This window comes from Sceloporus occidentalis, unplaced genomic scaffold, assembly GCF_023333645.1.
Source record: "Sceloporus occidentalis isolate IW3139 unplaced genomic scaffold, rSceOcc1.0.p SCAF_9, whole genome shotgun sequence".
Classification (NCBI taxonomy): domain Eukaryota; kingdom Metazoa; phylum Chordata; class Lepidosauria; order Squamata; family Phrynosomatidae; genus Sceloporus; species Sceloporus occidentalis.
This window is the reverse complement of record NW_028316989.1, coordinates 1,334,002-1,358,258: the sequence shown is the minus strand read 5'-3', so window position 1 is coordinate 1,358,258 and position 24,257 is coordinate 1,334,002. Positions and strand designations below refer to the sequence as shown.

The following is a 24,257-nucleotide window of genomic DNA, read 5'->3' as shown; positions in this document are numbered from 1 at the left end:
GTATACTTAACTAAGTGTACGTTGCAGTTAATTGCTCTCAAGTCAACTGTGACTGATGGCAACCCTATGGATGGGACACCTCCAAGACCTCCTATCCTCAACCCCTCTGCTAAGGTACACCTGTGCCCTCCCTCATTGAGTCTCACTATCTGCCATGTGGTCTTCCTCCCTTTCTACCACTTCCCTCCACCTTTCCTATTGTCTTGCCCAGTGATCTGTGTCTTCTCATGATGTGCACAAAGCATGACAACCTCAAATGTCATCTTGGCTTCCAGGGAGATTTCTAGCTTGATCTGCTCTAGGACCCATTTGTTGGTCTTTCTGGCCATCTGCAGGATCCTCAGCTCTCTTCTCCAGCCCCACATAATCTCCAATGAATTGGTTTCCCTCCTATCTTCTTTCTTCACTGCCCAGCTCTTGCGTCCGTACATAGCGATGGGAAATACGATGGCTTGAAGGATTCTAACTTTAGTACTCAGTTGCATATCTTTACTCTTTAGGATCGTTTCTGGTTCTTCCATGGCTGCCCTTCCCAAGTCCTAGTCTTCTCCTGGTTTCTTGACTGCACTCTTCTTCCTGATCAACGTTTGGTCCAAGGTACAGGAACTCTTTAACTATTTCAATTTTCTGGGTTGAATTCATGTAGATCCTCCATAGTCATTATTTTTGTTTTCTTTATGTTCAACAGTAAACCTGCCTTTGCATTTCCTTCCTTGACCTTGTTCCAAGGATATGATGTTCTCCGCTAGTTGTATGGCATCATCCACACATCTTAGATGGATGTCCCTTTCTCCTATCTCCACTCCTTTTTCTTCAGTCTCCAGGCCTGCTTTTCTTATACTATTTTCCGCATAAAAGAGATGGAGTGAAAGGTAGTAGCCTTGTCTGAACCTTTTGCCAAAATTGGGAACCGTTCTGTTTCTCCATATTCATTTCTGTTGTCCTAAGTACAGATTTCTCATCTGGCGCCACAACAAACTACGATTCCCAGAATCCTACAACACTGAGCCATGACAGTTTAAAGTGGTGTCAAACTGGATTATTTCTGTAGTACGGATGCGGCCTGATTTTACCCAAGATATTCCACCTGGTTGTTAAATTCCTTTTTCCTTTAAAATCAGTTCATTTTTAAAAAGACTAATGCTCACACCATTTCACTGAGTTTGAGAAGGAACATAAAATGCTTAATCCTTTAATTTTGTGCCCAACCCGATCAATATGAGCCTTGAAATCGAATCCCAACGTCATTTTGCAAACCTGCTTTCGGTAACTGAAGCTGTATTTATTTTGAGGGATGAAACTCTGCCCTGATTTTTTGAAAGGTGCCAGCAGTGACACCTGAAAGACTAACACAGAGAACCCTCTGGGAATGGTCTCCAATGAGATATTTTGTAATAACACCCTTTAATGACACCCTTTTGCTCATTCCTTCTGCGCAATCGAACGTTATCGGAAAGTAAACGAACAATATCTTTTTACTAGTTCTCTGGGGCTTATCTTTAGGGTGTCACCCGCTTTCCTTGCCCCAAGAATATTGCCCCAGCTTTAAGGGGAAACAATTCCAATGCGATAAAGGCATCATATCTCAATGACCCGTCCGCACCTAGATTTTGGAAATCCACATATATAAAGCAGAAGGGTTCGGCTTTGGCTGGTCTTCAGTCTCGCCTCCAGCAACAAAATGAAGCTGATTGTAAGTACATGAGACGCCTCTGATTTTAATGGTCCGAAGGTCTACGGTCCAAAACGCGCTGCAGAAATAATCCAGTTTGAAACTGCTTTAACTGCCTTGGTTCACTGCCAGGGAATCCTGGGAACTGTAGTTTATTGTGGCACCAGACAGAGAAGGCTACATAGTACACAAAACTATAGTTTCCAGACTCCCCTAGCATTGAGCCAGGGCAGGTAAAGTGGTCTCAAACTGGATTATTTCTGCAATGTGTTTCAGACTTCCTTCTACTGAAAATGGTGCATGGTTTCTCTGAATTAGGGACAGACTTAGTGCATCCTTCCAGGTGTTTTTGCACCGCAGCTCCCATCATTTTAGATAGCGTAGTCAATGGCCAGTCATGCTGGGATCTGTAGTCCAACAACATATGGAGGGTTGTACTTTGACAATCTTTATGGAAGAACACAATTTTCCTTTTGAGTAGTAATTTCAATATTGCATCTGTTATCGTTACCAGTTAATCTATGGTTGCATCTGCATTGCAGAAGTAAAACAATGTTGAATACCCATGGATCAGTGCTATGGCATTCTGGGAATTGCATTTTGGTGAGACATTTGGCCTCCTCTGTCAGAGAGCCACAACGAACTACCTTTCCCAGATTTCCATAGCATGGAGCCATGGCAGTTAAAGCGGTGTCAAACTGAGCTATTTCCACAGTGCGAACGCAGTCTATATGGTCTGATGCTATATAATCTGATTACACTCTCTCAGCCTCATAATAATAATAATGGTAGTCCTCTCCCCATTGCAAGAGAAAATTAATATTTCTTTGCAGTATGTGCCCAGTATTCGAACATATCCAAGTGTTGTATAGGAATTATTTTGCAGAGGAAGACGCATGGCCTTTTTGTGTGCAAAAACGCATATTTTCTGTGCAGAAAGGTTTCCTGCAAACATTTTATTTCTGTTTAGGAAGTTTATTTTCACCAGAGAAAACAGTTTTCCTGTGCCACAAAAATGACAAACTAATTCCTGTTTAATTCTTCAGCATGTCAAGAGCGCATTTATTGACAATGTTTTTATAACTTTAAGATATTTTGGTCAAAGACCGTAAATAAAATTAGAATTACAATTACAATATAAATCCAAAATATGAGTAAAAATGATCCAAATGGTCCAAAATGGAAAATTAATCTTTGTCTATGATGGAGGGTGCTGGAGTTTCAGTGTTCTGGAGACCAGGGTTCGAATCCCCACTTGGCCAAAATGACTTGAAGGCATATGGCAACAACAGCAACTATGAATGGGTTTTATTTAATGCTAATATTTTCCCTCTTTGAATCCATTTCAGATCCTGAGCATCGCAATTCTGGGAGCCTTCCTGGCCCCGACTTTGGCCTCCGTTGTAAGTATTTAAAACCTATTAAATCACTTGATCCCATCAAAGCATTTCAGTATGCAACTTCGACACCTTTTTTATTAATGAATGAAATTTAATATTAGAAACATTCTCAAAACCAAATACGGAAATGAAAGTAGCACCAACTTTTTCCTTTTTTGTTGCAAGTCCACCTTTCCTTATATTTTGGTGTTTTAAGAACAAACATGTATAGAGATTTTTAAAAATAAAAATTCGAAGAGATAGGGCTGCATCTGCACTGCAGAAATAATGCGGTTTGACACCACTTGGACTGCCATGACCCAATGCTATGGAATCCTGGGATTTGTAGTTCTGTGAGATATTTAGCCCTCTCTGTCAGATAGCTCTGGTGCCACCACAAACTACAAATCCATAGAATGGAGCCATGGAAGTTAAAGTGGTATCAAACTGCTTTATTTCTGTAGGATGGCTGCAGCCCTTGGCATCCAATACTGTCACCTTAAACCAATCCTAACCCAATGCATGAGCATTTCAACAATGCTGATGTGTCTTTAACACAGATTCAGAAGCATTTCCTCAATAAGATTGTATATTTCCCAAGTTTGCAAGGATAATGCTTTTTTCCCCCCTGAAAGGATTCAAATGAATTATATCTTCTGCAAATGCCAATTATGGGGCAGATTTTGGGGTTGCATGTGTCTAATGACTTAGAATAGCTGTGGAGTCCATTATGACTTGGATGTCTTCAGATATGAATCCCATTAGCATTTGCACAACTGCAGAAATGGATCCTACATATCCATGGATTCTGCATCCGCATGTCAGTTAAAGCACTGTCAAACTGGATTAATTCTCCAGTGTGGCAGCAGCCCTACAGACGCTTGAATTCTGATTTTCTTGGTGTTCTCTTGTTTTTTTAACCCTCTTCCACCCAAGAATATCAATGAAAGGAACCAAGGAAATGTCGGCGGACATACCCATCAGTCCGTGAGCATTGACAACCAAAGGCAGGTGGTGAACGTGGACGATAACAACGGCTGGCACTCCTGGAACACTGTTTGGGATTACAAGAGCGTAAGGAGCATGCACACTATTTCATCTATTTATTTATTTTAAAAAAGTGGAGATTGGGGGGCTCTTCCTTCCATTTTTCACTTCTGGTGTTCTTCCGGTAAATGCCATTCTCCATTCCGTTCCTCAAATTGTGAATCACCCTGAGTTTCAGGACTTGTGACATTTACACATAGCTTAGGCAAAGTGCAGAGCTTGGAGACAAAACATTGCAATGCAATATGGGGCTTGCATTTGGGTTTGGCAGAAGCAGCCACCAAATTCCAGACAATAGGAGAACCCAGGTGTCCCTTCTCCACAATAGTGACAACTGTGTGCGGACAACATTAACCATCCCAAACCTGACTTCTTTCTCCTTCAGCTCTATTGCAATTTCTGTTTTTCTGCACTTCTGCAGCAATGCAGCCACGCTGTTGCAACAATTATCAGAAATGATGTGGTATTACTCATCTCTTGGAAAATGGGGGCTTTTTGTTGCATTGAGTTAGGGACACCCCCCCCCCCCCCAAATATCATATTTAAGAAACCCAGGGTATTTAAATTGCTGTTTGGAAGTGGAAGACGCTGCCCTGGAAGGTGCTGGAGTCTCCTTCTTTGGAGGTTATTTGGAGTCTGGATGGCCATTTGCCCCAGGGAGCGCTTGGATGGTATCTTCTTGTATGGCAGAAGAAGCTTGGGATGGATGGCCCCTTGGGGTCTCCTCCAAATCTAGGATTCTACAAAAAGTGGTTTAGTACTAAGAAGTGGGGAGTGGTTAAGGTTTAAGGGCTATTGTGGGCTTGGGAGCCAAGGGCTATGCTAGGGACCCCTGCCTCAAGGGATACATGCTTGGAAAACGTAGGGTTTTTTGGAACTACAGCTCCTATAACCTGGGGATTCTGGGATTTGTAGTCTAAGGAGTAACTTCTCCAAGCTCTGCACATAGCTCCAAGCTCTTTAAGTCTGTCTTTCGCAATCCAAACCCTTCCAGATGGGGTTGGGCTACAAATCCCATGATTCCCACCCAATACGTTCATGCCAAGCGAAACTGAACTATGAGAATATTCTCTCCCCCCTCGAAAGAATTAATTGTCTGAGAAAACAGAACAGAAAGGCCCAGAGCCCTTGCTCTCACAATTTCATTTGAGGAGCTGTCATATCTGGCTGACTCAGACTATTTTGCTTGGACAGGGCTACCTTGCAACCCGGTTCCTGTCCACAAAGTCCTGCATCGTTGCCAAAATGAATCCAGAAATCATGCCAGACGTCACCACTCTTCCTCAAGCCATCAAAGAAAAACAGGTAAGGTCCATCCAGAAGACCTTTGGTGCAGACGGTTGACCGCTGGCTTTTTTGTTTCTGTTCTTGGTCTATCTCCACCGGTCTCCAAATGAACTCAGGCTTCCTTGTTTCCTTGTGTTTAGAAGGCTAGCACTAAAGAACCTGACCACAAGATTACTTATATGATCTCCTCCAAGAAGATCGCAGACTTGACGCCGTACGGGAAGAGCATCGAAGCCTTGTGCAGAGGCATCCCGACCTTCCCTGCTTACGAAGTGAAAGGTGAGCCCCGCTTTCCTTTTTCAGAGGTGTTTCCAAAATTCAGCAGAGCTGTTTCTGCTCCAGGACTACAGATGCATCTCCATCTTAGCCACACAACAATGCAGCCCACTTGGAAACAATCCTGACCCTCTTTCCACTGAATGAATGGTTATCTGGTTGAGTAGGTTTCCTGCATTCAGTGGGTTGGATCCATACTTAGGCTGCACCTGCACTTCAGAAATAATGTAATTTGACATTTCTTTAAGGTATTGCTCAATACTATGGGATCCTGGGATTTGTAGTTCATTTGGGCACCAAAACCCTCTGACTGAGAAGGCCAAACATTTCACAAAACTACAAATCCCAGAATTTCATAGCATTGAGACATGGCAAGTAAAATGGTGTCAAACAGCATTATTTCCACAGTGCAGATGCAGCCCAAGTTATACTTAGTACCCTAAGTATAACTTGGGCTGCATCTGCACTGTGGAAATAATGCAGTTTGACACTGTATGAAATTGTTGTTGATTATGTGTGCCTTCTAGTTGTTTCTGACTTATGACAATCCTATTGTAAGGTTGTCTTGGTAAGATTTGTTCAGAAATGGTTTGCCTTTGTCTTCTTCTGAGGCTGAAAGTGCATGACAGTGGTTTCCAGGATTGAGCAGGGATTTGAACCCTGGTCTCCAGAGTCCTAGTCCAAGGCTCAAACGTTGATGCCACACTGGCTCACCATTATTACTACTGGTACCATTAAACTAGTTTGATCTGTACCATTGTCCCAACGTCTTTCTTTGCAGGGAAGAGCTTTGTCTACTACTCCGGATCCTGCTTCAATGCAAACATCCTCTGCCTTCTGGGGATCCACTATTGTGGAGAGCAATACGATTACTAGGAAACCCCATCTTCTCCCGCCTGGCAATTTGTCCCTCCCTCAGATCAAAATCTCTTCCGGCTTTGGATTTAGTCCTCCGTCTTTTTCTCGTTGTGCTTGGAGCGCAGAAAAAAATTGCAAAGGTGTGAGGCTGGTTGCCGATTAAAAATGTCCCTAGAATAAACAAGTCCGTGTCAATGGTTTATTGGTCAACTTTCTATCCAGCCTGGTCTAATCCACTGCAGCAAAAGTAAAACAAAGAGGCCAACCCTCTTATGTTAGGATTGTGTAACTTAAATCCACTTTGGGTCCTACATAGGAGAAAAGTGGAGTATCAATCAATCAATCTGGATGTGGAGTTATGCGCTCATTGTGCAATGCAGGGTAATATGTCACAACCAAATGATGCAAGGGCAACTGAATCCTTTTGTCTCAAGGCACAATCTGATATGCAGCACATGTCGACAAAAGCACCCGATGCACAACTCCACTTTTGCAGACTTGGAACTGAACCCAGCTCTTCTGCATTGGGCAAAAATATCCATCCGCTTGCGTAAGATCGCATAACACACCCACAAAAGGCCAGCCAGAGTCTTATGGCCCTAAAGATTAAGGCAGTTTTATGGGAATTAAGTTTTCATGGAGTCCATCCTGTCTCACTCGATGCATGGATTGCAGCCTCAGTTGGTAAATATTTAAGCAAATGCTGGGGTTGCCCATTTGGGGGGAATGGAAAAGGCAAACGGTGCCAGGAAGTGATGGCTTTTGCAACAGGCCTTGAACATCCCAGCATTGGTAAGCAGACTGCCACAGGCCTCACAACAAACAACCTTTTCTCAACCAAATATAAGGTTGCATCTGCATTGCTGAATTAATGCAATTTGACACCACTTTGATTGCAATGGCTCAATGCTATGAAATTGTAGGATTTGTTGTTTCATGAGTCATTTAGCCTTCTCCGTCAGACAGCTCTGGTGCCACAACAAACTACAAATCCCATAATATGCATTATTAGTGGATGCAGCCTGATTTTAATCTCTCAGCAAGGCCAAAGGGAAGAGAAATATAAAACCTGCAAATAAAGTCCTGCATCCTATAGCTTATTCCCAACTAATATTGACCTATTGCTGAGTGGTGAACCAACACATAGGAAAATCCCATGGGTTTCCTCTATCCGAGACTCACAATAGGATTCAGATCAGAGAAAGCAGCCTAAATATTCATCATAAACAAGTGTTGGGTGGTAATAAAAAACCCCACAACAAGCTTGCATAGAGGAGCTGGTCAACATGTAGTGCAAGAAGAAACCTTTGTCCCTATTCAGGATACAGGAGAAAGAACTCAACCCTTTGGACAAAGCTGACTCCCAGCTCAGCCATAAATATCCATCAAGTCACACTCTCTCAGCCTCAGGAGAAAGCAATGGCAAACCTCCTCTGCACAAATCTCCCCAAGAAAACCCCACGATAGTTTCGCCTTTGGGTCGCCATAAGTCAGAAATGACATGAAGGCACACAATAACAACAACAAATAGTTGAAGCAATGAGATCTGACCATCGAATAACTGTTGGCGAATGTTTATCTTTCCAAACTAGAGTTTTTGTTGTTGTTGCTTTGCAACAATAAAAGCACATGGGATCCAACCCCATGGATCTTCAGTTCAATTTGGCATTGCATGTGCACCTAAGATCAATTAGAAAGAAATATGTGTTAAGGAAAAACCCTGTAGTTAGAGACTAGGGGGAAAAACCTTCAATCTTCTACTAACAGAGATTTTTAAAAACAAAATGCCACACCACTCAGGTCCGTTTCAGTCAGGGGGAAATGGTGGCCAAAATAGAGAGGAGAGGGCCGGAGAAAGCATGGCCAACTAATCGAAATAAGCCTGACGCTTCTGTCAAATATTTGCCGGAGGCTTTAGTAAGGATCATGCGAAGTGGAATCGCCCAAATGGACGCCAACGCCTCCAAGACAAACCCCTCAACGCTTCTCTTTCTTCTCCGAGTCAACACTGTTTGGTACACATTGGCTGAGCTCCTATGCGGCTGAGCATGGCCTAAGAGCTTCTCAGGCGGAGTGCCATTAAGAGCCCTCTTTTGTCATCGCCTCCAGGACACACCTTCAGGCTGTGACAGGCACCGCACAACGGAGGACTTTCAAGAAACATGTAGGACGGTACAAAATAAAAGCTAAGAAAATACAAATGTAATGTGAACTTGAAGACGTTTACGGACGGCATCCATAGTTTTTTGTGGGTTTTCGGGTTATGTGGCCATGTTCTAGAAAAGCATGTTCCTGACGCTTTGCCAACATCTGTGACTGGCAGATCAGAGAATGCGAAACATCACGAATAATCCCTTCCAGGACATGGCCACAGAGCCCAAAAAACCCACAGGAAAAACTATACAAATGTAAATGTATGCTTCTTAGCCATGCTCAAAATGGAGGTCATGTTGGAATTCCTCCTGGACAGGAGGGTGAATGAAGGATATGTCCTGGAAAAGGAGGATGCCTGGTCACTCTGGAAAGAGGGACATTTTTGCAGGTGGATTTTCTATTAAAATAAAGAATGTGGGCTGTACCTCTCTCTAAAGAGGAATCGCTGCTTCCTAAACCAAATTCTAATCTTTGACCTGAAACTGGGGACAGGTTGATCTGGCAGCCTTGGGCCATAAAACCAGGCTTGGGCCACATCTGGCCCATGGGTTGCTTGATTCCCCGAGCACCTGTATACAAATGTCACACATGCTCCTTGTCATCTTTGGCGCCTGGAAGGTTTTGTCATAAACCTCCCATCGAATCTTGAAGGCGTTAGAAAACAGCGTCAAGAGGGATGTTGGAAGATAAACCATTATGGATGCCACCAGGGCGAACCCTCCTCCTCCCTCAGTCACCACGTTTGGCCTCAGCAAGATGGATGGGTTGAGAGTAGCCTCATAAGTAAATACAGAGCAAAGAAAATATTTAGCTTTCTAAACTCTCTTTTCCCATCGCCCCAAAGACTGAGCTTCCCATCAGACCCGAAAGGAGAAAAATAAATATTTGAAGAGACTATATGGCTTTGGATCCTCTCATGAGCACCGTATATAAAGGTCAGCCACAGGCAGAGCCTTTGCGTCTCTTGGCAGTTCTGGATGCCACTTCGGAGGCAAAATGAAGACTCTGGTGAGTATATCCGCCTGTTCCGGCGGTCAACTCATGCTATAGTAGCGTCAGGTTTTGTCGTTGCGGTTGCCCTGGGATAACCAAAGAGTGACCAAGGTATTTCGTTGTTGAGCTGGTTGTGAGTCTCCAAGGCTGGATCTACGCTGCAGAAAGAATGCAGATTGGTGCTACTTTCACTGCCATGGCTCAGTGTTGTGCAATCCTGGGATTTGTCGTTTTGTGTGATATTTAGAGAGCCCTGGTGCCACCACACACTACAAATTCATACAATGCAGCCATGGAAGTTAAAATGGTATCAAACCACTTTATTTCTGCAGTGTGGCTGCAGCCCTTGGTGGCCAATACTGTCACCTTAAACCAATCCTAACTCAAGGCATGAGCTTTTCAACAATGCTGTTGTGTCATAGATTTAGAAGCATATTTCCCAAGTTTGCTTTTTTTTTTACCCTGAAAGAGTTCAAATGAATTATATATGCTGCAAATGTCAATTATGGGATAACATTTTTGGGTTATGTGTGTCTAATAGCTGTGGAGTCCATTCTGACGTAAACTTCCTCAGATATGGATTTAATTATCATTTGCACAACTCCAGAAATGAATTCTATGGTTGGCCCTCCATGTCCATGGATTCAACCTTCTAGGGTTTGAATATTTAAAATATTCAAACTTTGATTTTGTCATTTTGTATAAAGGATGCCATTTTACTATGCCATTGTATATAATGGGACTTCCGTATCCAAGGATTATGGTATCCAAAAGGGGTCCTGGAACCAAACGTCAGCGAGGACAAACACCAGGATCCCATAGATAGGATCCACAGCAGTTAAAGTGATATCAACACGCAACGATTATTTATTGTGACTGCACCCACAGTTTGCCAATATAAAAGAGATTCATTTGCAAAAGTACTCTCTAAGTAGACGGGCAGGAAATGAAAAAGAGTCAGTGTTTGTGGTGAGGGATTATTTTCATCCCCATGAAAAACAAAGGTTGTCTCAAGTGTACCTCTCTTGCATTAATCTCTTTGTTTTCCTTCCACTTTGAAGATCCTGGTACTTGGCTTCCTGGAGCTTCTAACAAACTCTGTTTTTGCAAGTAATGTAAGTAACCAGTTCAGCTTCTCCTCTGACTCGCTCTTAGTCCTAATCTCCATCTCTGTGTTCATGAATGCTTTGCTTCCAAAAAACAGAGGCCTGGGATTTGCATCTGTCTGTGAACCACGTTTCTTTGGAAGATCTGAGGTTGCTGCTGCTGCTGCTGCTGTTATTGTTGTTGTGTGCCTTCAAGTCATTTCCAATTTATGGTAAGGTAAACCAATCATGGGGTTTTATGATTCTACCAAGAAAAACCCATAAGAAGACCCATAAGTCAGAAGTGACTTGAAGGCACACAACACCAAACTATCCATCAAATTCTCCTCCAGCACCATGTTTCCATTGAGCTGATTTCCTTCCTGTCCATTTTCTTCTCTGGCCAGCTTTCACAGCCCTGTTTAGAAAGCGGAAATGCAATGGCTTGCATGATCCTGACTTTGACATTCAGTGATACACATTTGACTGGATCTATCCCTTTCTTTCCTATCTGCTTTCCCCAGTCTTAGCCTTTGGATTTCTGGACTAGAGTCTCCATTTTGTATTAACTCCTGAGCTGGTCCCACTAAGCGCTGTGTCCTGAAATCCCCTTTTCTCTCCCTTTATGGTTTTGCTCCTGTTTGGGATTCGCATTTAGGTTCTCCTGGTTCAATTGGAGACCATAACAAGGTCTACGGACCTCAAGCGGTTTAGAAGACCTCTGCCTGGGATCATGGCAAGGCAGAGTGTGCAGATTGATCTAGGTGGACTTATGGTCTGATTCGGCACAAGGAAGCTTAATATGCATGGTCATTTAGATCTGCTTGTTTTCTGCTCAGCACGCATTGAACTGACAGCCGCAACCGACCGCATGATGCGCTGTGGGCTTGGCTTGCCTCCATCTTTAGGAGCCTGACTCTCGGTCTTTGTCTCCAGGCGATCCAACTCATCAACAAAGGGAACGACGGAGGGACGGTCTATCAGACGGTGAACATCAACCACAACACCAACGTTGCTGCCTTCAATATTTACTCCGGAGCACACTCCAGCAATGCCATTGTTGACTACAACAGTGTAAGCGTCCAGAAAACCAGTTTTGTTGTGCCCTTGTTTTCTGACTTGTGGCTGAGATCTTACATTGGGGTTGTCTGGCTGTAAACCAATGGAGTTATGCATTGGTTGTGTTACGCCACCGTTGTGTTGAATGGCAAAGTGGTGCAAGTGAACGCATACCTAAATGTGCAGCCAAGTGCATAACCGAAGGTGCGTCCATGCGCACAATGGCACAACTCTGCCTGTGGAGTAATGTGTTGAGTGTGCTATGTGACCTTTTTTGTGTTGAATGGCAACACTGTGTAAACTACAGTGTATCTGAATACGCAACCAGATGTATAGTCAGATGAGTAACTCCATCTTGGAGTCAGTCAGTTTAGGTATTATTTACTTATTGTGTTTATTACAAGGATTTATATCCTGCCTTTCTCCCACAATGGGGTTCATGGGCAACGAAACATTTAATGTGTTGGTTTTGATTAATGATTTTGTACTTCCCCATTGACCCATTGAATGAACTGGTGAATACAATCCTATGGACTCATTGGGTCTACTCTAGTCATAGGATTTCGGCTATTGGGGATAGTCTTTTATTACTGTATTAAGATTTTATGATTTGTCTTGTAGGGCATCATCGTCTACCACATGCCCTACAAAAGGATATGCGTCGTGTCCCGGATGAACCCACACACCTTTCCCAGTATTTCACAGCTTGACCAAATGACTCAGGAGGTATGTACCAGAGGTAAAGAATTGCTGTTGGATTAAGCCCTGTTGGAAAAACCCAAAGGGCACCTTATCTAATTAATTAATAATAATTAGATAAGCTGCCTTCTAATTAATATGGGGAATAAAATAAACCCCTGGCAAAATGATTCCTCCTGTCAAAATGGACAGGAACGAGTCAAGAACTCCTTTGCTCCCCAGAAGTTCTTTATGGGCATCATGCAGAAATAATGCAGTTTGACACTGCTTTCAGTGCCATGGCTCCATGCTATGGAATCCTGGGATTTGTCATGTTGTGGCACCAGAGCTCTCTGACAGTGAAGGCTAAATACCTCACAAAACTATAAATCCCAGACTTCCATAGCATGGAGCCATGGCAGTGAAAGCGGCGTCAAACGGCATTATTTGTGCAGTCCAGATGCAGCATAGGAAACAATGCCCTTTTCTTTCCAAGCTGCTCCACCGTGTGGCGAAATCCAACAGCAAGTGGTTTTCCCTCCCCTATGCATCCTCACATCATTCCTTTGCATCTTGCATTAAGTCTGCTATTAATGTTGTTGTTTATTTGTATAGCACCATACATTTGCATGGCACTTTACAGGCATCATCAAAACAGCATATAACCTGCAAAGACCCCGCTTCCCCATAACGCTTATTCTGTACCATCGTATAGGGGCAACCGCTGCATTCCCTTCACAGAAGTTATGGGGTTTCTCGCAAGATGGTCACAAATATGGCTGCACTTGGAGGACCGGGCCAAGCCATTTGTGGAGGACTAACTACCTACTGGGCTACGGAGTACCCAAGTGAGTTTGTCCAGGATTGTATTGCCATTCTTACCAATAAGGGAAATTGACCCATTTTTATTGATTCCATGGGGAAGCCTTTGTCGTTGTTGTTGTTATGCGACTTCAAGTTGATTTTGATGCAAATTTATTGAGATCCTACAGAATCCTGGGATTTGTGGTTTGGTGAGGCACCAACACTCTTTGGCAGAGAAGGCTAAGGAACGTGTAAAACTACAAATCCCAGGATTTCATAGGATGCAGCTACAGCACTTAAAGTGGTGTCAAACTGCATTATTTCTACAATGTAGATGCATCCTATCACATGGGAGGCTAAGTGCCTAAATCCTATGCAAAAACGAGATTTAAATCCAGGAGAAATCCTGCAAAAGCGGGATCATTTTCATATAACATCGTGGGCATTGAGCATTAAAGCCAAAATAAACAGCACAGAAAGTGGACAAAATCAGTCATTTTTTACTTTCGGAGAATCCCGAAAGTAAAAAACAGCCAATTTTGTCCACTTTCAGTGTGGTTTATTTTCACATTAATGCTCAATGCACATAACGTCATGTGAAAACGACCCCACTTTTGTAGGATTTCCCTGTTCTAAATCCCTTTTCTTCATGGGGAAAACTCCATTATCTCTGAGGATTTAGGATTGTAATTAATGACTTTTAAAGGCAGGTTCCCGAGTTCTGCTTTGAGGGAATGTGGTTTTGGGTTCTCGACTGATTTTACCTTTTTTCCACTTTTAGGGCCACATCCTTTAGTCGGAGGCAGGGCCTGCGCTGGGCTAAATCTGCTCATTCTGAATGTGGATTTATGCGGAGGCGTTTCCCTCTTCTAACCAAGATCAGGTGTATGCCTCCCAACTTCATCCTTTTCTGCATGATCTTCTGTTCCAAACTTATCCGACTTGTGTCCATTGGCAACTCACAGCTTCCACCTCAGTCGGGCAATGAATCTGCTCCAGGGTTTATTCCAAACTTTAAATTAGCTTTCAAAGGTGGTGGACTTATTTGGGAGATGTTGGTGTTGTTGTGTGCCCCCAAGTCGTTTCCGACTTATGGCAACCCTAAGGCGACCCTATCCTTGGGTTTTCTTGGCACGTTTCTTCAGAGGGGATTTGCGGTAGCTATCCTCTGAGGCTGAGAAAGTGTCTTCATCCATGGTCACCCAGTGGCTTTGCATGGTCAAGACCTGGTCTCCAGATTAATAGGGGTCATATACAGGGTGGCACTTTGTGCCAATCCGTGTGCTGAGTGAGCATCTGCACACTCCAACCCTTTACACCACTGTCCAGGTGCCATTTTGGTGTGCGCCCTTCTAGATGGCATGTGCCATGATGACGTACCTCCACCGCAGCACCCAAACGGTGCAGTGTGGAAGGGGTGTCTTAACATTGCGCCGCAGTGCTTATGATGCCCCTTCCAGGGATCTGCTTGAGGTGGCTTCTTTTTGCTCCCTCCAGAAAGTGGATCAGTGCTGCTGCTTGCAGTTGCTGTGGTACCAAAAATCCATCTGCATGCCGCCCATCTGTACAGCTCCATAGTCCAGTGCTCAAACCCCTGCGCCACAGCATCAGTAAGAACTCCATGAATGTTTGCACTACGACCCGGAGCAGATTTATTGCCTCGCCGACACCAGCTCCACCAACTATGACCACTTGTGATTTGTGAAGTCAAAACTACTTCTCACATCCACACCATTTGCCAAGCACTACACAACCTGGTTGGCAATGCAAAGGAGAGGGTGGGTTGCATTTCTCTGGGCGGGCAAATGCATTACAAGTGGCCACTCCACTCAAAATGGCTGCTCTCTCCCTTCGTTCAAGGAGTGGTCAAGATGAAGGCCGCAATCCTGGACATTGGTTTACTCAACCTCTGCTGACACTATGGAGATATTCCCAGGCCAAGGGGAAGTTTTAATGTGAACTTTAAAGGAGACAGCCTAAGGGCTGAATGCAACCCCCCAAATAAGTTTGATCCCTTGGATAGCTTCATTAAAGTTTAGGCTTAAACCTGGATTCCCATTTTGACTTTGTATAACATGTGCATGATGTAACCAAAGTCTTGGAGAAGGAAGAGACGGAGATAAACCTGAAGTCCAAACATTTCCACTTTGCAACTGAATCATAGAATCACAGAGTTGGAAGAGACCACAAAATTACTCCGGTCTAACCCCATTCTGCCATGCAGTAATACACAATCAAACATTAAGATGATGTTGGGTTTTTTCTTTTGTGAGACGCTGATTTCAAAATTCACTTCTTAAGTCTGTCTTTTAACATTGCAAGTAGTGTAGTTACCTACCTGTAACTACTTAACTTTCTTGGGTGATGACGACATAATTGACATAACTATGGTGTAATGGAAGTACTTTGAATGTAAATGAGAAATAATGAAACTATATTCTTGATATGGCAAGTGGTGGTTTCTAGTGACTTTCAAAAGTTACCTTTAAAGGGACAGGAATTTTGCATCCTTTTACTTTTTGCCATTTAAAAAAAAATCAAACCTAAGTGTGATTTTCTCTGAAGTGCGGCGGCTTTTCATAGCCGAGTGGGAATTTGAACCCTGCTCTCCAGAGTCATAATCCAATGCTCAAACTATTAGACCACATTGGCTTCCCTTAACTTGTGTAGACCTATTGAATTAATTGTTGAATGGGCTCTGAAGGTAAATCTAATTGTTTCAAAGATCAACCTAAGTTGGGAGTAACAATAGCAATAACAATAAGGCCTAAGTACCATGAAGGCACCTGGTCTCATGCGCATTTGGAAGCTAAGCAGAGTCAGGCCTGGTTAGTCCTTGGAAGGGGAATCACTAAGGTATACCTGGTGCTGCAGGCGGTACTTCAGAGGAAAGAACTGGCAAAACCACCTTCGAGTATCTCTTTCCTAAGAAAACAATGGCCTGTTACAGACTGCCAAAATAAAGCTGCTTCAGGTCTCTTTGGAGGTATGCTATTTAAATGATGCATGGGTCCTAAGAGTTCGGAGGTCACACCAAAGCCACACTCAATTCCTAAGCACCGGAGTGCAGCTTTTGGTGCAGCTTCCGGATTCTTAGGATTCATGCATCATTTAAATAGCATACCTCCAAAGAGACCCGAAGCAGCTTTATTTTGGCAGTCTGTAACAGGCCAATGTGAAAATAATGGGATTACATAAATGACAGGGAACATGCACACACACAACAAAAGGGGATGAGCCCCTACATCGTGTTTGTGGGCTTATAACATAGTTGTCATAACTTAACTTAGATGTAAACCTTTGTTCATGTAGTTATGGGGTGGTTGCATTATGCCACCATTTCCCTGAGTACCAGCATTGTGCAACCAAGTTGTTTCTGCCAATGTACCCAGCTAAGAAAGTGGTATATTGAAGGGACTGGCAAATAGTTATGCGCCATCCAAGAATGCACAAGGTGTTTAAGGTTTTGGGGAGAGAAGGGATAAGAACCGACATCCTCAACCCAAGTGCAAACTCTACTGCATGACATTTACTCATGATTTATGGTAACTGTGGCAAACCTTATTTGAGACGCTTGGTGTCACTCTTGAGCCCCGCATGGTTTTGTGTCCATTGTTTTGGAGTCTACAAATTTAAAGAAATTTCATTTTAACAAAGGATAATTCTGGAAGTCAATGAACCATTGAAATGTCAGCCTTGAAAGAGCATAGGTATAATTTCGGGGTCACTGTTTTGCTTTTATTTCTGGGTCCAATTTCCTAGGACTGCACCACACTCTCATTCCAAAAGCTTGGAAACAGCTTGTAGGCAATGGTTAGGCTGTGTTTGGTTGAGGAGGTTCTGGGATTTGTAGTCCCCCCAAAGTAATTTTCCCAGGTTTTGATTGTAAAAGTTAAAAACCAAACAGAGGGGTGCCTAGTCCTTCTGGAGTGATAATGGAAAAACTGGAATGTTAATGATAAATCATAAATCTACAACGCTATATTAATAATAATAATAATAATGAGATTGTGCTAAGAAACTTGGAAACGCTTGGAACGAAACCCAGTTGGTGTCTTATTCATGAATAAATTCCCTTACAGAATGGGCTGACATTTTTGCCTGATCCAAAATGGATGCATTCAGCCCAAGGTTGTGGAAGCAGAGTTGTGCATACAGTGCCATTGTGCATGGTTGCACTTTTTGGGTATGTTTTTGCCACCTTGGAGAAAGGCAATAGTCTAAATAAATACATACATACATGCAAGAGAGAAGCCGCTTTCTGCTTGCCCCTCCGCATGATCTTGTGGCACTTCTGTTCTCCTTCCAGAGGGAGATGGTTGTACAAAGAACCCTTTTGCCAAACAGATTTTCCCAGGGCAAGAAAAAGAGATGCTTTTACAACTGAGGTGATTTGAGGGCATGCGGAGAGGTAAGCAGAAAGCTGTTTCCCTTGCACTGTGCGTTAGCTTACAAAAGCAAGACTCAGTTGCTGATGAAGGAGAGGAACCAGCTGGGACCTAAGTCCAAAATTAGGAGAGGAAAGCTCTGATTCAGAGCAGCTGGGCTCAGGCCAGTTCAGAGTGGAGTCTGCCTAAGGCAAGGGCTGCAAGCAACTGGTCTGTTTTCTGTCCAACTTTTCTATCCCTGAAACCTGTTTCCAGAGTCTTGCATTGCATGCTTTGGTCTTCCTGGACCCTTGGACCATATTGACCTGGGTTCTTGTCGCCTGCCTTGACTCGGACCGCTTGACCAATGCCTTTCTCCTATGGACTCCTGCAGGCAAGGAGGCTTTCCAGCTGCTGGTAGTTTACTGCCTCTGTCTGTGTTATCAGTTCATGTTTCCCTCCCAGTCAGCTTTTGTAAGTGTTTGGTGACCCAGGACAAGGATGGGCAAATTGTGGCCTTGGGGCCGCATAGGGCCCCTGGATTGTAAATACGGTCCACAAGTCCCATGAACTGCATGTTTTCTGGGCAAATAAAGAGGATGAATGGCCTCTCCTGAAAGCCTAGAGGACAAGGTGACCAGATGGCCTACCTGCAAAGAAGGACAAGCCACTGTAGAGTATAGGACATTCTAGAAAAAGGTAGGACATTTCCAAATCGGAGCTCAAAACACTTGCAGAAATATAAATGTATGTTTTTTAAGATGGACAAGGTTTGGGAATTCTTCCCAGTCAGAAGACTGAAACATTGGGCCTGTCCTGGAAAAGGAGGGTATCTTGTCACCTTGCCAAACAGAAAAGGAATAAAAGAACCTTTAGCGTGGAATACAATTGCAAAATTTTCAATTGCAAGGAAAATCCTTGACAAGGGCCCATAAGATTTAAAAACCCCACATTTTCCAAATGCAGAAGGGGGTTTCTGGACTTTTCTGGGTTTGTCCCCCCGCACTTTCTTTTGGGTTGCTTTCTGTTTGTGTGTGTTTTTGGTGGCCTTTGGGACTTTGGTGATGGAGGACCAGGAGACCTTTCTCCAGGGCCGATGCTTTCTCCTTTTCCGTCACAAGAGGGAAGCCTTGCAACTGAGTTGGATGGGAAGCAAGACCAGAACCCACCACTTCCAAGAAGAGAAAAGGCAATTATTGGTTGGGGGAAGAGAGAGCCAGAGATGATCCTTCCCACATTCTCCAAAATCTGGGGCAAAGCAAAGCCTAGCCAAGCAGAAAAGGAAAAACCCTTCTTGCCTGGAAGCTGCCTTTTGCTTTGCGGAGGGTCCTTTGGGGAACTTTTTGGGGGGCAAAGCCAAGGAGGCCAGGAACCCCTTTGAAAAAAGAAAAGCCAAAGAGAAAAGGAAAAGGAGTGGAATACAATTCTCAAATTTTGCAATCTTGCAATTTTGCAATCTGAAATCTCTGCACTTGGACTTTGGATTGGTACTTTGTTTTTTTGGAGGGTCCTTTGTTTTGGTTTGCATTCCTTTGTATTACCCTTTTTTGAGGGGCAAGGATTTGGTCTCTGCTGGGAAAGACCCCCCAAATGGTATTAAAATAAAGTCTATTGGAAAGAAGGCGAAACCGGCTCAAGTGGTGGAAGGAGGCACCGATAGACATGCTGTATGTCTAGCTATCCCTGGATCCAGCCATGGCCCTTGGGAAGGCGAAAGTTTTCCAGCTGGCCTTGAAGTGCTTCTTTGTTGCCAACTTGATGGTCACTTGCGATGGACACCAAGGAGGCACCCGGCCGGACAACGGAGGGGCGGCCTGCTATGGAGGCTTTGACCTCTACTTCATTTTGGACAAGTAAGTCTTCTTGGCCTGGCTTTGTCTATGAGCTGCTGGAGCTGCTGCAGGAGCCAAAGGCATTTGGAGAAAGGGCCAAGGAGCTGCTAATGGCTTTCCCAGGCTTCCAGGGCTTTTGTGGGTTCCTCTCTTGGCTGGGTTGCTTCCTCCACTGGATCTTGGTTGGGAGGTTTAGACACTACTTCATAGTTATTAATTAATTAATTTTTAAATATTTATTTATTTATTTGGTGTGCCACCTTCCTCCCAGAAAAGGATCCAAAGTTCTGCTTAGACATTATGCCTAAGGCTTTACCTGTTTTATATCTATTTATGTCTATCTATCTATCTTTCATTTGCATGCGGTCTTTCTCCCAGAAGGGGACCCAAAGTTGCACCTAGACATTCATGTCAAGGCGGAAACCTATACCTGTTTTATATGTATTTATTTATTTATCTTGATCGATTGGTTTCATTTGCATGCAGTCTTCCTCCAAAAAAGGGACCCAAGGTTGTGACTAGACGTTCGCATCAAGGGGAAAACCTTTACCTTTCTGAATATTTATTTATTTCTATATTTATTTCACTTTCATTTTATAGTTTGGCATGCCGCCTTTCTCCCAGAAAGGGACCCAAGTTGGTGCTCATAAGAGAGAAGCAACATTTTACAAAAGAAACTTGCAATACAAAATTCAAAACGGTTTAAAGTTAGCTAAGAGCAGTCTAAAACCACATCAGAAGATACAAAAGCTATTGTATGAAAACCTCTTAAATCAAACTTCTTTTCATGGTTGTACAAAATTTTGCACTTAATGATTTCTTGCAACTCAGAGAAGTTATTTGGAAAGGTCCTTCTTGTTTTCCCTAGGAACCACAATGTATTGATTGCTTAAATATGTTTCCGGTGTTCTTAATGATTGGGATTTTAGTTAATTAAAAGCCAAGCCGACTGCATCCGCACTGCAGGCATAATCCACTTTAACTGCCATGGCCCAGTGCTATGGAATTCTGGGAACTGTCATTCGTTGTGGCACCAGAGCGAACTACAGTTCCCCAAATTCCATAACATTGAACCATGGCAGTCAAAGTGGGTCCAAACTGGATTATTTCTGCAGTGCGGATGCAGCCTAAAAACCCCATCACCAGCAAAGGGAAGAAAGAAGCATAGCAGTCTGTCCCAAAAAAAAGAAAGTAGCAGTTTTGAAATCAATCCATTAATTCAATTAGTTCATCCAAATGGAATTACTCTTGAAAGTTCCTAGAATCATAGAATCATAGAGTTGGAAGAGACCGCAAGGGCCATCCAGTCTGCTGGCAACGGAAAGAGAGATGTTACCCCATCTTTCTTTCGCTGGGAGTTGATCTGTTTTGTTTGGGGAGCATCTACACGGTAGAAACAATGCAGTTTGATGCCACTTTTAAAGTACTGTAGCTCCATCCCTATGGAATCCTGGGACTTGTAGTTTTTGCAATATCTTTAATCCTTTTCTGTCCAAGAGTGCTGGTGCCTCGCCAAATTACAAATCCCAGGATTTCATAGGATGGAGCCACGGCACTTAAAGTGGTGTCAAACTGCATTATTTCTACAGTGCAGATGCACCCCTAAAACCTCTCCAAAAAAACCCCCAGAGCAAATGTTATGTCTATTATTTGCCATTATTATTATTATTATTATTATTATTAAACTTTATTCATAAAGTGCTGTAGGTCAAGTGCGCATGTTGATCTATGGAAACTCTGTGAATTTTTCAGTGTTTTCTTAGGCAAGGGGTCCTCAGAGATGGTTTTGCCAGTTCCTTCCTCTGAAATAGAGCCCTACGGTGCCTTGGTCTCCCATCCAAGTATTAACCAGGGCTGACCCTTCTCAGCTCCCAAGATCAGGCCAGATCTGGTGCCTTTTGGGTATTTAGTCCCTTGGCGGATACTTTAGTGTCCTTGAATCCTTTTCTCAAGCCACTTTCCAAACCATTTTCAATTTCCTTTCTCCGCTCAGTAGATGAAAACATTCCTCTTCTTGCATAATTTTCTTCCAAAAGGCTCCTTGGGGTCTAGCAGATGCTCCAAAATAAATCCCGACTTGCTCAATCTCTTGGAAAGTGCCTTGTTGTGAATTTTTTTAATGACCCAAAAAAAGGTCTGTATACAGCGGGTTCGATTCCTCCCCCCTTTAACTCTGAGTCACTTTTTTCTTTGTTCCCAGTTAATGAAATGCACATTTCCCCCTTTTGCCGCTTTCTCTGGCTAATGGCATCCAGAGATGCTACAAAATGCTTACTCACAATATTTACCCTGGAGTTGACACAATGCCAAGGTGTTTGCATAAGAGGCTTAAGAAGGCTCTGCTTTCCAACCCTGGACAGAGTCCCCAAGGGTCCCACGAGGAACGAAGGTGCTGGCAAGTCGCAAACTGTGGCCCACATCCTGTTAGTTTGCAACGTAAGCATGCCTTAAGTCACCCTATTATGCCTTCAGGGAAATTCTTAGCCCCATTGCAATGGGCGCATTCTGCTGACAGAAGCGGAAGAAGGTTTGCACATACAGCAACGCTGCGCATTGCAGTTGCACATTGCACATCGCAGTGGGACATTGCAGTTGTGCATTGCACCACAGTGTCCAGTCATTGCCTTGTTGCTCGATGTTGCTATTCTGCATGGAGGTTACATAGTGCTGGCGTAGCACATTGCTCCATTTGCACAACTCTGGAGGGGTTGTTGGGTTGCATCCTATGAGTAGGAAAGAGGATTGTTGTTGTGTGTCTTCAAGTCAAGTCATGGATGGATTTGTTCAATGAAAAGGGCATCTCCTTTGAAAAATGGCTCTGCAGAATCGACTCTGCAGGGATTTGCACAGAGCTTGGAAAGTTGCTTTTAAATTAAGCTTGTTTCCATTGCTCATTAGGATAACCATTGAGATGTTGCAAAGAATAACTTGTTAACATTACTTCTGGTACTGCTTGGCATTTGTACTATTCAGTTACTTTTTGAAGTGTATGTGTGTATTTATTTATGTCATGGCACCAGACACATGGAGGGCTATCCTCAGTCAGCAGGGAAGGAGGACATGATGAACGGTGGAGTCAAAGGGTCAATGGCAGGAGGATTAAAATGCCATTTTACTCCACAGTGTATAGTTTCATGCCACTAAACTCAGGGTGCATGCATCCCTTCCAACAGAGAGTAAGAATTTAATCAGGGATGGTATTCTTGTGGGGCAAATGGGGCATTGCCCATGCCAAACCCAAGCCCAGCATCCTTCCCAACCAGATGGAAGATACAAGATCTGCTTAGACTTTGCTGGACAGCAAACTAGATGAAGGCAGATCTTTCTCTGGTGAGCGCCACTGGAGAAAAGCCATGGCACAAGTGTGTATTGGATCCCTCTTTGCCCAATGCTCAAAAGAGTAGTTGTGCCAGTGCATGCCCCCAGTTGCATTACCATAACTCACTAAGCAGATTTGGGCCATAGACTGTAGGAAATGCAGTTTTGCCGTGGTTCTGTTCCATTTTCGATGTCACATTAGTGACATTTACACATGACTCATTTCAGAGTTAAATGTCCCCTTGATGCCACTTGCCTATCGCTCTTTGAAGTCTGCTTTGTGAGCTACAAGGCCAAAATGAACAGTGCTGCCTCTATCCTGGGAAGCTTGGGATGAATGCCGGCATTCAGTTTTCCTTTGGTTCATGCCAATCTGTCCATCTCCCTGTCATCCTACCTCATGTTTTCCTTCCTTCCTTCCTTCCTTCCTTCCTTCCTTCCTTCCTTCCTTCCTTTCTTCCTTTCTTATTGTCATCCTGCCTCGTGTTTTCTTTTATTTTTCTTCTTTCCTTGTTTTCTTTCTTTCTTTCTTCTCATTGTCATCCTATCTCATCTTCCTTCTTTACTTCTCTCTTTCATTTCATTGTCATCCTACCTCATGGTTTTCCTTCCCTCCTTCCTTATTTCCTTGTTTTCTTTCTTTCTTTCTTCTCATTGTCATCCTACCTCATCTTCTTTCCTTCCTTCCTTCCTTCCTTCCTTGACTTCCATTTTGATTTTTAGGTGACTTATCCGCTTTATAGCTGTGGTTCTGAGCTTTCTTTTTGGCCATGGTTTCTGGTTTCTTGAAAACAAAGCTGGGCTGAGCAACTGGATGGCACTGTGCCCGTCATGGGGGTCTGCCAACGTTTCCCTCATCCTCTGTCCCTGGAAATGAGGCGGATTTCCAGGGACGCTCTCCCAGTCATTGCATGTGGCGAGAAACACACGCTTTCCAGGAACTGATTTATTGATTGGTTTATTATTCAAAGCATTCATATACAGCTTTGCAGCCACGTAGGACTCCTGAACAGCCACAGATAAGAATCCTGCCCCCCAAATGGCATTTTCCTTCAGATTTCAAGCACTGCAGTGAGCGAAACTTAGGGTGCATCTGCTGTGTAGAAATAATGCAGTTTGATGCTCTTTTAACTGGTGCCTGATCCGGTGCCACAATAAACTACAATTCCCAGAATCCCAGAGCATTGAGCCATGGCAATTAAAGTGGGTCAAACCAGATTAATTCTGCAGTGTAGATGCAACTCTCCATTCAGGCTCTACATTTTTAATGTTGTCTTCAAGTGGTAAAGGTGGAACCAAGCAAATGGGTTTTGCTTTTTATGCTGGGATCCCATTTCTTTCCCATTCTTTCCTCCTGTGAACAAAATACATCCTTAGGCTTTAAATTCAGTGTCCTGGATCACTGCATTTTTATATGATTTTTGTTTGAAAAGCTCCCTTTGGCTTTC

General features: G+C 43.4%; 3 protein-coding genes across 3 annotated transcripts in view; all 3 read left to right on the top strand.

Annotated features, from left to right (window-relative positions):
• Positions 1-66: 66 nt before the first annotated feature.
• On the top strand, positions 67-6,658 carry LOC149306672 (gastrokine-1-like). Its single transcript, XM_089538177.1, has 7 exons — positions 67-114; positions 544-597; positions 3,022-3,075; positions 3,988-4,125; positions 5,293-5,403; positions 5,526-5,664; positions 6,443-6,658. Exons 1-7 carry the CDS (start codon positions 67-69, stop codon positions 6,535-6,537), a joined length of 639 nt encoding a protein of 212 aa, XP_089394303.1. The 3' UTR covers positions 6,538-6,658.
• Positions 6,659-9,524: 2,866 nt separating this feature from the next.
• LOC149306671 (gastrokine-1-like) lies at positions 9,525-14,560 on the top strand. Its single transcript, XM_089539310.1, has 6 exons — positions 9,525-9,681; positions 10,728-10,781; positions 11,688-11,825; positions 12,432-12,536; positions 13,204-13,336; positions 14,074-14,560. Exons 1-6 carry the CDS (start codon positions 9,670-9,672, stop codon positions 14,163-14,165), a joined length of 534 nt encoding a protein of 177 aa, XP_089395436.1. The 5' UTR covers positions 9,525-9,669; the 3' UTR covers positions 14,166-14,560.
• Positions 14,561-18,906: 4,346 nt separating this feature from the next.
• LOC149306670 (anthrax toxin receptor 1-like) overlaps positions 18,907-24,257 on the top strand; it is a 73,935-nt gene continuing 68,584 nt past the window's right edge. The window contains exon 1 of the mRNA XM_089537424.1: positions 18,907-19,512. Coding sequence (XP_089393550.1) covers positions 19,355-19,512 — 158 coding nt within the window. The 5' untranslated portion in view covers positions 18,907-19,354. The remainder of the gene's footprint in view (positions 19,513-24,257) is intronic.

Coding starts and splice junctions, on each gene's coding strand:
- LOC149306671 (XM_089539310.1), top strand. Junction 10,782..11,687: donor ACTCTGTTTTTGCAAGTAAT/GTAAGTAACCAG, acceptor CTTTGTCTCCAG/GCGATCCAACTCATCAACAA. Junction 13,337..14,073: donor CTGGGCTACGGAGTACCCAA/GTGAGTTTGTCC, acceptor TTCCACTTTTAG/GGCCACATCCTTTAGTCGGA.
- LOC149306672 (XM_089538177.1), top strand. CDS start 67: ATGGATGGGACACCTCCAAGACCTCCTATCCTCAACCCCTCTGCTAAG. Junction 115..543: donor TCCTCAACCCCTCTGCTAAG/GTACACCTGTGC, acceptor CCCAAGTCCTAG/TCTTCTCCTGGTTTCTTGAC. Junction 5,665..6,442: donor CCCTGCTTACGAAGTGAAAG/GTGAGCCCCGCT, acceptor CTTTCTTTGCAG/GGAAGAGCTTTGTCTACTAC.